We start from the raw sequence: 13,221 nt of genomic DNA, 5'->3' as shown, positions 1-13,221 counted from the left end.
TCTCCTTTGCACTGCAGGCAGATGAGTTGCAGAACAAGGCAGCACTTAACAGGCCACTAGGGTAGCTTGTTCCAAATCAACCCCCCCAACCTCCAGAAAATGCAGCTTAACTCCGGTTTTATATTCCTCGCTGGTCCTCTGCACTGTAAACTTTTAGAAACAGAATCTTAATAAACCAGTGTGATTCTTTTTACCCACTAAATTTAAACACTGGCTGCAGCCAGCATCGGGGTCTTATTTACGAACCACTGTTTGCAGAGTGCGTCCTTCACAAACCCAGTGTGTAGGGAGCACGGCTTGATGGTTTGTATTATGGGTGTCCCTACAGGCGCAACCAAAGACCCAGGGCCCTATCGTGCCGGGTGCTGCACAGACTAAGGATTTGTCTACTCTGGCACTTCGTCGGCAAAACTTTGGTTGTTCGGGGGTGTTAAAAAAAAAAATACACACGCACCCGAACAACAAAAGTTTTACCAATGAAAAGCACCAGTGTGAACAGTACTTTGTCGGCAGGAGAGCTCTGCTGCCAACAAAACCACTGTTGCTTGTGGGGGGTGAAAGCTTTTTGTCGGCAGGAGAGCTCTCTTCTGCTGACGCAGCAGCTACGCTGCGTGGCTTTTCGCTTCATAGTGTAGCCATAGTCTTAGAGAGAGTGCTGTCTGCTCTGAAGAGCTTACAGTCTAGAAACGGACAAGATGAAAGGCAGAAAAGCATCATCTCCCCTTTACAAGGGGGAGAGGCCCGGAGAAGTTAAGTGATGTGGCCAAGGGCACAGAAAATCTGTGTCAAGCCAGGAATCAAACCCAGCCCTCCTGAGTCTCGGGCTGGTCCCTCACCCACACCACCACTTTGTCTTGTAGGGCTTGATATTGCTAATCAGAGGGGATGCCTAATTCTAAGACTTACTGCCCTCGTCTTTCCTTAGGGCCCATTGCAAGGAGGCTGGTCCCAGCATGGTAGTGTCAGGCTGGAGCAGAGCTAAAGGATGTGCTGGCCTGATGCACGTGATGTCGGTGTGACGCCGCTGCTGTTAGCGTAGCGCTCGTGAACATGCTAACCTGGCCCCCCGTGTCAGCGCTGCACGTACTCCCCAGGAGCGTGTCCGTGCACCGTGCGGTTTACCATGGCTGGAGTCCTGCTTTGCCAATTCTCTCCCCTTTGGCTTTATAGGTTGGGGAGCCGACGAGTTACTGTGTAAGGGTTGGTGGCATTTGGCAGAGCACTAGACCTCCGCAATCGTGTTCTGCAAAGAATGGCCCAAATTCACTCAGGACCTACATGGGGGTGAGTTTCACCACTAGGGCCTGATTCGTAGTTACTCAGCTCCTATGCTCGGGGTCGGGGTTCAAGGTGATCTCAAGCCATCTTTGTACACCCTGTATTCTAGGAGCTAGAAGGGACCTGCCCAGGCCTGGTGATCACCTTAGTGATCCTCCACTCCATTTCCTGGGGCTGGTGAGACTCCACTGATCCACACCGCTGCTCCCTCGGCCTTCCCCTCCCTACAAACAGCTGCAAAGGCGTCCCCCCCTCGAGGGAGGAAGGCTGGCCCAGGGGTTAGGGTGCCAGCCTCAGTCTTGAGAGACCAGGAGCCCAAGTCCCTGATCTGCCCCTGGCTCCTGCTGAGACTAGCTTAGCCTCTCACCGCTCCGGTTCCCCATCTCCACCGTGGGGGTAACCGCACTGCCCTGCCTGAGGGGTTGGCGGGGGGAGTGTGAGGGGCTCAGTTACTTTGGTGATGGGGGGCTATCTGTGTGCTAGGGACAGTGTGGGGTGTGAGGGAGGTGGGGGATTTGTCCAAAGGGCTGTGATGGGGGGAGCGGGGTGTAAGATGAAGGGCATCTGTTGGAGGTGGGTAGCTGAAATGAAATTGGCTGGGGGCTGGGAACTCCGTTGGAACGGGGGGAGGGTAGAAATGTCGCCAGCTCTCCTCATGTTTGGGTGGCTTTTAAAGGGTTCTCCTTGGTTTTGGCCTCCTGCTGAAATTTTTCCCGTAGCCAAAATGGCCGCCATCGCGCCTTCATGTCAATGGGCCTGAAGCCAGCACAACGGCCTTTATAGCCCCTTAACCTTGGTAGGCAGAAGTGAGCCTGAGCCCCGGTAACGGTGGCTACCGTCGTCCCGTAGTGTCAACAGGGGGGAAGTCAGGCCGCCCTCAGGCAAGATGGCGCCTTCATCACTGTGCGAGGCTCTGGCAGAGGAAAGGTGGATGCAGAGACTGGCCCTGCGGGCAGCAGGGAGACCGTGGGTGTGGAGCTAGGCAGGGAACAGCAATTAGAGGCGGGGGCACAAAGCAGACTAAGAGGGTGTGGGGCAGGAGACTGTTGTGGGCACAGGGAAAATGAGAGGGGGGTTGCTGCCTGCCCTGTCTAGCTGGTCCAGCCCCCAGGAGACCCCTCGTTTTTATGTGTGTATTTCGGGTGATTAGGCCATCCGGGGGGTTGAGCTTTGGTCCATCCTTAGCCTGAGGAATCTCCTTGACATTGTGGGAAATCAGCCACCCACTGGCTGAGCTCTCAGAGCTAAGCAGGACAAGCTAGAAGGGAATGTGAATGGGCCACCCCCCCTGGACACCCCTGTGCTGGAGGAAGTGCCGCTGTTGCTAATTCAGTGGGTGATGCTCTTCTCTGGAAGTCATGACCGTGCCAGTGCCTCAGGTTCACATCAAGATGCCCATGGGTGGGGCTGTCTTTTAGCAAGGACGTTGTCGCTCTGAGAGCTCATGGCCCATGGACGCAGAGAAAAGAGGTGGTTAATCTTGCTGTCCTGGCCAAATTCCAGAACCTTCTAAAAATAAATGCTCTCTGTGATCTTGCTGAGTTACGTTATCCATCACTTCCTGTCCCAAACTGGTGGTGGTCAGTTCCTGGGTTCCAGGCCAGCGGTGGCTGAGATCGCCTTTGAAGTCATTTGACATTTGAAGTCAAGTTTAATGGTAAGACTAGGGGTATGTCTAGACTATCTGCCCGATCGGCGGGTAGCGATTGATTTATCAGGGATCGATATATCGCGTCTCGTCTAGACGCGATATATCGATCCCCAAACGTGCTCCTGTCGACTCCGGAACTCCACCAGGACGAGCGGCGGACGTGGAGTCGACGGGGGCTGTTGATCCCGCGCCGTGAGGACGGGAGATAAGTCAAAATAAGATACGTTGACTTCAGCTACGGCGTTCCCATAGCTGAAGTTACGTATCTTACATCGACCCCCCCCCCAGTGTAGACCAGGCCTAGGATGCTAGCTCTTAAAAGGCAGACCTTCTCCTCTACCTGAGAGCCAACTACTTACCCTTCCACCTTCTTCGGTGAAATAACTGACCATAACTCATTCCAGGAGCGTTACCGTTTGGGAATATAACCGTGCCAAGGACAAACATGTACAGTAAGGTCACCGAAGAGAGAATTAGTTAGGTGTTCCCTTAATTGCAACGAACAGGAAGCCAGCTAACTGGCACCAGCTGTCTTGGCTTGGAAGAGATCTGGGATGCGTGGAAGACAAAGCCTTCCGTTTATTGGATATGGCTATTTAACTTGGGGGGTGTGTGTCATATTTGGGGGGTATCCCACGAGGGCTAGAGTAAAACCGAAGCTCCTAGTAGAGGTTTAGGGTTAGGTCTCTGTCTGCTCAAAGGGTTTGGTTGGTCTGCCGGCAGAAGCTGACTAGCTAGTCATCTTTGCAGTCCTGTGGCTCGTAGTGTTTCAGGACTTTCAATATATCCGGCTTCTCCTCTGTCTCCAGCAGCTCCCCTTCAAGGGAAACCAAGGATTCCACAAGCCACGTTACAGGAGGGTTCTGCAACAGAAAATCCATCACTTCATCCAAGGCCTCCCAAGCTTTGGCCACCTTCTCCCGGCTCTGGCTTAGGACGTTGCCGGACAATTCCTGGAAGGAGTTGGCCGAGGAGAAGTACCCGTGCAGCTCCGCCATGTTCTGATGCACTTGCTGCATCTTCTCCTGGAGATGTGTGGGGAGGCCTCTGACGTTGGATAAGAGGTTCAGGTACGTAGCTTGCAGCTGCTGTGACAGGCTACGGGACATGGCCAAGGTCTTGGACTCCACCTGCCATGATACAGCAAAGGAAGAGTTAGTGACGTGAGGTTTGCCTGGACGCCGCGGTCGCTGGCTTAGACCCTGTTTCTAGTGAAGGTACCTCTAGCTGCGTGGAGTTTCTGTCCTTGCTGCTGCTCGCTTGGGAGTTGTGATCCGTGCTGCTGCAGGCTGAGGACCCGCTGTCCTTGCTGCCCCTTGGCTCGGTCTGGAGACCCACTTCCTGCTTCTGGCTCCACTGTTCCCACATACTGTGCAGCTTCTCCTGGCTGCCGGGAAGCCGCTTCTCCTGCTGGATGTGTTCAATCTGCAGGATGGAGAAAGCACCGTGGGGTCAGGCTGGGCACAGTGAGCTGACCGAGAGCAGAGAGGGAGGCTGGACGGGGAGGGGCGAGCGTCCCGAACCGAGCGAGCGTCCCCGATAACAGCGATCGGGCGGAGCCCGAGGCCACGCGGCTCCCAGGCGGGACAGTTTGCAGGCCGAGGAGAGGGCCGGGCGTGTTCTTACCAGGTTGATAGTCTGGTGGAGCTGAGAGAGGTTCTCGTGGGTGTTCTGCCGGGTCTGTCTCAGCTTATTCAGGATCAGCATGAAGGCCCGGTTCCGCAGGCTGGTGGAGAGGGACCCCAGCCGCACAAAGCAGCCCTTCCTGTGGTGTTCTGCTGTGGAGGCGTCCAGCCCTTCCATTGTGAGTGCGGCTGGAGAGAGAGAAGTGGACACCACATTGAGGAGGAGGCAGGAATTATGGCCCAGAGCCTCACAGGTATTTATGTCCCTAAGTGCCATTGATCTCAATGGACGTTTGGAGCCCAGATACTGCATCTTGGAGGATCTGGGCCTATCCAACTTCCCAGGAGGTAAAGCCTCAGGAAACTTGTTGAATGCGTTCCTTGGGGAAGCAGGTCCAGAGACCACCTGCGGCAGGAGTGGCAGATCCAAGGGGTGACATCTAGTGCCGGTGGGGAGGGGGGACAATGGGAGGAGGGTGCTGAGATCTGGGGCACCCCCGAGAAGAGCGGCGCTTCGGGCAGCTTCTCACCGAGCTCCTTCTCCGTCAGGGGCAGATACCGATTCATCAGCTCTTCCGACTTGTCCAGCGCTCTGTCCACGCTGCGGAGGAAGAGCTGACCCACTCTAGAGTTCATGAGGCTGCGTAGGCTGCTGGTCATGGCTGCTCGGGGGCTACCCCCCAAGTGGCGATGGCTTGGATCGTTGGGCCGGGCCGCCTTGGGGCCACTGCTGGTCCCTGCGCCCTTTGCTCCGCTCGCCGCGCTGGCTGCTGCCGCCGTGGCCTCTGTCTCTTTGGAAGAGTCCGGCTCTGTTGTGTCCGTCACCACCTGGAGGCAGGAGTAGCTAGGGTCAGGGAGGGAGACCTGGCAGAGACTCAGAGGAGGGAGAGGGCAGTGGGTCAGAAGGGCAAGTTCCCTCAGCTAATCCTGGGGAGGCCTTCACACCAAGACCCTAACAACCCTCCTGCCTAGGCAAGAGGGGCTCCCGCTGCTGCCTCCCGTGTCTGAGATCCCCCGACTGCTTCCTTCCAAGCAGATCCTGGGCCTACGAGGAAGGAAGGTCCAATGGTTAGGGTGGGTTGAATTCCCTTCTCTGCCACTGACTCCCTGTGTGACCTTGGGCAAGTCACTTAGCCCGCCCGTGCCTCCGTAGCCCATCTGTACAATGGGCTAACAGCCCTGCCTCGGGGCGGGGGTTGGATAAAGAGTGTGACGTGCTCAGAGACTAGGGAAAAGGAGGCCACGTCAGTACCAGACAGGCAGCTAGCGAGCAGCGATTCACAGCAGTCAGTGTTCTAGCATTGCCATGGCAATCAGCGACTGGCCGCCCCAACGGCGGCTTGCCCTAATGGTTCCCCGCGCCTGGGCTGGGTTCGTCTCTCAGTGGGAGATGCCCTTCCCAAGAAGGCTGCGGAGGCAGAGCTGGTTACCTGCTTGCGTGGCTGCGGAGGGGCTGGCAGCTTCCCTTTATCCAGCCCGTTGCTCCTGGTCTCCTTGGCTGGCCCAGCTGTGGGGACAGACAGCAGGGTGGTTAATGAGCCGTTGTGGAGCGCTGGGCTGACGCCGAGGGATCGGGCATAGGCTGCAGGGCGGTTGTGTCCATGAAGATGGAGCGTGTGGCACCTTGTGTGCTTTAAATGCCGATCGCTCCACATGGAGCCACTTGCCCTGAGCTTTTCACCCCCCAGGCTCAGCGTGTGTCCCCTGCAGATGGGCCAGTGTCACCGGCCCCTTTCCGTTTCCCCTTCTCTGAGGCCCAGAGAGGCGACGTGAACTGGTGCTTGACTTCCTGAGGCAAGACAGGCTGCATTCCAGCCCTGCCTCCGACACCCCAGCCCGTGATCTCTCTGCTGCATCCTAGGAAGCTCCCAAAGGGAGTGTGAATACCCTGCAAGCTCGGGAATTTCCTCTCCCCAAACAGCTGTTCCCCAGGGCCTGGCGCTGAGCCCCTACCCATGACAGAGTGTGATAGGCGAACAGAGAGCGTCCCCGTCAGACCCAGGTCCAGCTCGCTGTCCTTGAGCCAGCATGCTAAGAACAGCTGCACGGCCGGACTAGCCGCCCCAAAGATGCTCCTAGGGTTGCAGCCGGGAGCGGGCTCGGAGCAGCTAGTCTGTGCTGCCGCAGGTGCAGCCCTGGCTCCGCTGCCGTTCTTAGTGTGCTGGTTCCAGCCGATCTCCCCACTCTGGGAATGACGCTGCCACGCCCCGAGAGAGCCCCGATTCCTGGGAGCGCCCAGTGCAAGAATCCTTGAGGGAAAGGATCAAAACCAGTCTGGCTTCTCCCAGCGGCTGGAATCTCCAGCTTCACCCTCAGGTTCCCCTCCTACTCCCCAAGCTCCGGCCGCCGACCCACGACTCACTCACCCCGTTCAGCTGCAGCCAGCTGGGCAGGAGAGACGGCTGCCGCGGCCCCGGGCTCCGCGTCTTTCTCTGCCAGCTTGCAGGTGGGTTCGGTGCTGGGGCAGGAGGCAGCAGGGGCCAGCTCGTAAACGGAGGCGACCAAGGGCATGCTGACCACCCTGTTCACTGCAAACTAAACCCAGGGAAATAGCCCCGGGGGGGTGGCCGGGGGGTTAAGGAAAAAGGATTGACTTGCACCAGCTCCCACTCCAACCCGGGGGACCGGCTCTGGGCTTTCTGCCCCTGCTGGGAGTCCTGACTTTCTGAGCCAGGGCGCTGCAGGGAGAGAGGGGAAGGCCCTTCCCGCCGCACTGTGCCTGGGTGTGGGAACGGGCTCTCCCTTCTCTAAGCGAGCGGGGTGCCTTGGGCAGCGGCCCAGCCCCACGGTGGGCCCAGGGGCGGCAAGTTATCTGGGCCTGTGGTGCCCATGCTCCAGGAATAGTCAGGGCCCGTGGGCCTGGCTCCACCAAGGTTCAGAGCTGGGTCCCCGCGTGCCTGCCCTGGAGCCTCTCCCAGCCCCGCCTGCTGCCCCGGGCGATTTAAAAGGGCCCGGCGGGCTCCAGCCACCACCCCCAGCAGGGCTAAGACAGCTTCCTGCCTGGCCCTGCTCCACGCCACTCCCGGAAGCGGGTGAAATGGCCCTATGGCCCGGGAGGGGGGTCTCCACATGCTGCCCCCGCCCCGAGCGCTGACTCCACAGCTCCCATTGGCCGGGGACTGCGACCAATGGGAGCTGCGGGGGCAGTGCCTGTGGGCAGTGGCGCGCAGAGACCCTCTGGCCCCTCCGCCTAGGAGCCGCTGCCAGAGGGGTGTGCGGGTCGCTTTCGGGAGCCTCCCAAGGTAAGCGCTGCACCCCTCACCCTCTCCCCACTCCAAGCCCCTGCCCCAGCCCAGAGCCCGCCCACAAACTCCCTCCCAGAGCCCACCCCCCCGCCCCCACTCCTCCATCCCTGCCCCAGCCCAGAGCCCACACCCAAACTCCCTCCCAGAGCCTGCACCCCAACCCCCCTCCTGCACCCAAACTCCCTCCCAGAGCCCACCCCCCCGCCCCCACTCCTCCAGCCGAGCCCACACCCCACACCCAAACTCCCAGAGCCCACACCCCGCCCCCACTCCTCCATCCCTGCCCCAGCCCAGAGCCCACACCCAAACTCCCTCCCAGAGCATTAGGCAGGTGTGGGGGGGGGGCAGGACTTGAACACAGAACCGTTCTGGGCATCAGCAAAAATCATACAAACCTGCCGCCCCTGGGTGGGCCGTGCGTCGGTGTAATCTGCTTTCCAAGACAAAGAGCCCGGGGCCTTGTCTCTCAGGCACCAGGTCCCAGCCGCTGCCCTGGGGCAGCCAGCTAGCACTAGAACTGTGGGTGCAGAGTGTTTCTTTTGGTACAAGGGATCTCACCCCTAAATTCCCCCCTCCCACCTTCCATCTCCATTCACAGGCTCAATGTGGCACTGGCAGGCTGCCCAGGATAGACCTACCTGCTGTTCCCTGGTGTCTAACGAAGCCGTCTTCAGTCCAGTGTCGGAGGAAGCTGCCTTCGGTCCATTTTCACCGGCTGGCAACGTGACATCCAGACTTGCTGATGGGACCGAATGGGGAAGATAAGGTAGGTCAGGGGGAAAAGTTGCCCAGACAAGCTAGAAAGCAGAACAGGGTCCTGTTGCGCTAGGGGCTGTACGTCAACAGTGAAAGACAGTCCCTGCCCCCAGAGGGTTTATGGTCTAAAGAGACCAGACAGGTGAAGGAGGGGGAGAAAGCAGGAGTATCATCATCCCCCTTTACAGATGAGCAAACTGAGGCAGGCAGAGAATTAACAACTTGCCCGAGGTTGGGCACCGTCTGTGGTGGAGGCAGGAATAGAACCCAGGTCTCTGGAGTCACACTTAACCATGAGACCAACCTTCCTTTTGTGCGTAACGGTCTCCACTGGGGATGAACAGGTGGTGCGCAATGAGAACTGTGGGGGGAAAGGCTAGGTTAAGGCCATGTCTACACGATGAAGACTCCAGCAGCATTGCTATACCGGCATAACGCTGGCATGTAAACGCGGCCTCTGCCCCGGCAGGGGTTTTCCCTACGCGTAGGAACGCCACCTCCCCGCAGGACGTTAGCTATGTGGATGGATGTGTTCTTTCATCAGCAGAGCTACGTCCGCACTGGCGGGCAGCTTGGCGCAGCCGGGCTGGTCAGGGCTGTGGGTTTTTCACACCAACGTAGCCATGTTGGCCTGACTTCTAATATCAACCAAACCTAAGTGTCGTCCTCCCTGCGCTGCGTGTACTGGGAGTCAAGGAACCGTGTTGGTTAGAGAATTGTCTGAGCCTAAATCCCTCACATCCCTGCCCTCCAGAGAGACCAGCGCTGGGAAAACATCAGCGGACGATGGTTCGGCTGGGGGGGTCGACAGGACAAGGGACGTTTCAGCACCATTCGAGGAAAGGTGACGGCGCCATGGTGCAATGGGTCAGGCCTTGGGGCGGGTGGGGGCTTTAAGGAGAATGGGGAGGGGGAGAATCTCACGGGTCTGCGCGTACAGCCACTTCCGTGTGTGTTTGGGGAGCAAGCAGGACCCCATCAGCATCTGACTGGTTAAAGCAGGGTTACTCAGCCATCTTCCGGCACTTATAGTGCAAATAGATCAGCTCTCATCTGTGAACCGTCCATGGCAAAACACTGAGGCAGCCGAGGCTGCTGCCCCATCCCGTCTGGTGCTGCTGGGAGTATGGCAGAAATCGAGTGCTCCAGACAGGCTGGCAATGGAGCTTAACTCTCAGAGCAACTCCCCGTTAGCTACTCTGTACAAAGCAGTCCCTGCTCGACTGGCACCTAACCACCGCCCGGCCCCAGCACCGAGATCTGAGTGAGACTCTGTGCTGACTGCTGAGGGCTGGAATACGGGCTGGGTGGGGGAGCGACAGAGGCAGGGGCCTCGAAAAAGCTGCAGTCTTAGGAAGCGACTAGTGATTCTCTCACTTATACTGGAGTTACACCCCGGGGAGCCCTAGTCACTTCACTATCAAATCCTGACCCACACCAGAATCAGGCCCCATATGCGCTGCGTGTCCCTGTCACTTCTCGTTGCCTTTGCCTGAGCGCAGCCTTCACCCCAGCTGAGCTGCGGGGAAGCTACACCCCACTGCTTGTAGCTGTGAGGCCAGACACGCTTCCCCGCAGGCCGCAGCGCCAGTCCAAGGAGAATTCCCTTGGCTCGTTGAATACCACAGCGGTTTCTCAGCAGTGCAGGTCACCCGGCCTCTCAGCGGTGGTTTAAAGGCAACGCTCTGCTTGGCAGACCAAGACAGCAAGAAGCTGCCAGGGTTGGAGGGGAGTTTCCCCAGGGGAAGCCATGGGTGTCACAGGCTGGAGGGCGCGGTTACCCCAGGTGTGGATGGGTGGCAGGTTTCCTGGAAGGCTGGGTTCATTTTGCCAACACTCATTCATGAAAGAAGGCAGGGTGGTTCGATATGTGGGAAGATACTGGAACAAATGATTGAACAATCGATCAGTCAGTACCTGGCGGATAAGAGGGTTAGCAGGAAGAACCAGCGTGGATTTGTCAAGAATAAATCCTGCCAAACCAACCTCATTTCCTCCTTTGACAGGGATACTGGCCAGGGGGCTGAGGGCGGGAGTGGAGGGGCAGGGGGGGTAGACATGATATAGCTTGATTTCAGTGTGGCTTTTGACACACTCCAAGTGACATTCTCATAAACTAGGGACCTGTGGTCTAGATGAAATTACGGTAAGATGGTTGCATAACTGGTTGAAAGCCCAAACGCCGAGTAGCTATCAATGGTTTGCTGTCAAACTGGGAGGATGTATCTAGTGGTGTCACCCGGGGGTCAGTCCTGGGTCTGATACTATTCAATAGCTTAATTAATGACTTGGACAACGGAGTGGAGAGTGTGCTTGTAAGTAACATTTGCCGATGACACCAAGTGGGGAGGGGTTGCTAGCCCCTTGGAGGCAGGTTTAGAACTCAAAATGACCGTGACAAATTAGAGAACTGGTCTGAATTCAACAATGAAGACCAGTGCAATGTACTTTAATTAGGAAGGAAGAAATCAACTGCACAGCTCCACAACGGGGAATGGCTGGCTAGGTGGTTGTATGGCTGAAAGGGGGCTGGGGGTTACAGTGGATCACAAATTGAATATGAATCAACCATGCGATGCAGTTGCAAAAAAGGCTACTATCATTCTGGGGGTATATTGACAAAAGTTGTACGTAAGAGAAGGCAGGTAAGTGTCCTGTTCTACTTGGCACTGGTGAGGCTGCAGCTGGTTCTGGGTGCCCCACTTTAGGAAAGAGGTGAACACACTGGAGAGAGTCCAGAGGAGAGCAACAAAAATGATCAAAGGTTTAGAAAAACCTGACCTGTGAGGAAAGATTAACAACCAGTGGGCACATTTAGTCGTGAGAAAAGAAGACTCAGGGCCTGGGGGGACCTGAAAACCGTCTTCAAATCTGTTAAGAGGACAGTGAACAATTGCTCTCTCTGTCCGCTGAAGGCAGGACAAGAAGCACTGGGCTTAACCTGCAGCAAGGAAGAGTTAGGTTAGACATTAGGAAAAGCTTTCTAGCTATACGAATAGTGAAGCTCTGGAACAGGTGTTCAAGGGAGGGTGTGGCAGCCCCGGCACTGGAGGTTTTTAAGAGCAGGTTGGACAAACCCCTGTCAGGGCTGGTCTCAGCGCAGGGGGCTGGATTTGATGAGCTCTCCAGGTCCCTTTCAGCCCTACGGTTCTGTGGTGGTTAAAGCGTGAGACCGAGCGCGGGCTGGACCCTGTTCCCAGACCTGCTGCTAACTCGCTGTGTAAGTGGGGCAGTTACACCACCTCCCTGTGCCTCGGGGTCTCCACAGTGGGACGAGGGCTCTGTGAGGCCATTGCTCATGCTTTGGGGTTTCAGCTGACCACCAGCAGGGCTCAGGAAGGGATTCCCCCCTCGCCCCCACACAATGTATTCTCCGTCCTCTGAAGCATCGGGGATGGGCGTGGCTGGAGATGGGACACTGGATGGGGTGGGCCAGAGCTCTGAGGTGGCACGAAGCATTCGCCCTCTCAGGTGCTTGGCTGGCTGGTGCTTGCTCACAGGCGCAGGTCTAACTGATGGCCGTCTGAGGGGTCAGGAAGGAGTTTTCCCCCAGCTCAGATTGGCAGCATGTGGGTTATGTGCCAGGATACGGGCACCTCGGTCTCGCGTGTTCTCTGCCTGTGGCGCATCCTCGTCTAGGCTCTGCTAGGCTGTAATGCTCTGTGGCTGTAGGGTTTAGGGCGCTGGGTGGGGCTGATGGCCTGTGAGGTCAGATGAGATGAGCGGGTGGCCCCTTGGGGCTTTGAACCCTGTCAGATGGAAGGTGCTAGAGACGTTGGCGCTGCAGAGGGCTCCTAGCCGGGCCTTTGCCTGGGTCTTCCCGCTGCCCTCAAGAGCCGCTTCTCCCCATGGCCAAGCGGCCCAGGGGAAACGCAGCTTCCCGGCTGTCAGCTCTTGCTCACTCCTCCGGCTAATTGGCGAATGTTGTTAATTTATGGCGGACAATTCTATTGAACACGTGCATGAAAGAGTGAGACGAGGCTGCGTCTGCTCAGCGTCTCCTTGGGACAGCAGCAGCAGGTGGGTGAGACCAGCTGGAGCTGAGAAGGCAAATCGTTAGGGGAAGGAAGTTTTAGTGCCAGGAACATTAACTTGCTCCCTAGAGCGGCGAGAAGGGGGGAAGTCAGTGGAGATTCGGCAGCAGACGTCAACCCAGGAGACCAGTTCAGGCCAGACTCTTTGTAATCAGATTGACTGAGTGTCAACTTTGCCTTCGTAAAATCATTTCTACTCACCCTCAGCCATGGTCTCTGCTCCTCTGGCCAGGGGCTGGAAAGGCCTGTTCCAGCCCCGAGCCCAGTGGGGGCAGCTGTCCAGCAGGGAGCTGGACCCTGGTAGGAATCCACCCAGCTCCAAGGCAGCTGCTTGCATCATGCTGTTGAGTCATTGTGACATGTCACGACTCATCACAATGACATTGTGTCACAGCTACAGCCTCTCAGGGAAGGGGAGGAAACCACAGGCAGGGCCTTCGCTCCCCTCCCCAGAATGCAGAGGGCAGCACGCGCCTGCTTTGGGCAGCCCGAGGGTTGAGGCACCTCCTGCTACGAAGCACACTGAGCATCAAATGCAGCGGAAGGGGCGTGAGCAGCATCCTTCTCCTCCATGACGCAAACAACCGTTCCATTGCCTGAAAACATGGGGGGGGGGTGCTGAAATTCACTTT

The 13,221-nt window shown here is 57.4% G+C and overlaps 1 protein-coding gene across 1 annotated transcript; it reads right to left on the bottom strand.

Annotated features, from left to right (window-relative positions):
- Positions 1-3,467: 3,467 nt before the first annotated feature.
- Positions 3,468-12,932, bottom strand: LOC123355980 (perilipin-3-like). The gene is made up of 8 exons (XM_044998878.1): positions 12,791-12,932; positions 8,438-8,538; positions 6,921-7,089; positions 5,985-6,061; positions 5,085-5,382; positions 4,556-4,743; positions 4,151-4,354; positions 3,468-4,059 (listed from the first exon to the last, which is right to left on the bottom strand). The coding sequence occupies exons 1-8, from the start codon at positions 12,927-12,929 to the stop codon at positions 3,664-3,666; spliced, it is 1,572 nt and encodes a 523-aa protein (XP_044854813.1). The 5' UTR covers positions 12,930-12,932; the 3' UTR covers positions 3,468-3,663.
- Between the last annotated feature and the right edge of the window lie 289 nt (positions 12,933-13,221).

This window comes from Mauremys mutica, chromosome 24 (genome assembly GCF_020497125.1).
Source record: "Mauremys mutica isolate MM-2020 ecotype Southern chromosome 24, ASM2049712v1, whole genome shotgun sequence".
In the NCBI taxonomy this organism is placed as follows: Eukaryota; Metazoa; Chordata; order Testudines; family Geoemydidae; genus Mauremys; species Mauremys mutica.
The sequence above is the reverse complement of the archived record's forward strand: the minus strand, read 5'-3'. Positions and strand labels throughout refer to the sequence as shown.

What these genes read in the sequence shown, in the direction of transcription:
- LOC123355980 (XM_044998878.1), bottom strand. Translation starts at nt 12,929, where the DNA reads ATGATGCAAGCAGCTGCCTTGGAGCTGGGTGGATTCCTACCAGGGTCC. An exon ending in AGCAGAGACCATGGCTGAGG is followed by an intron (nt 8,539 to 12,790) that starts GTGAGTAGAAAT and finishes CGGTCCCATCAG; the next exon opens with CAAGTCTGGATGTCACGTTG. An exon ending in CCTGACGGAGAAGGAGCTCG is followed by an intron (nt 4,744 to 5,084) that starts GTGAGAAGCTGC and finishes CTCTCTCTCCAG; the next exon opens with CCGCACTCACAATGGAAGGG.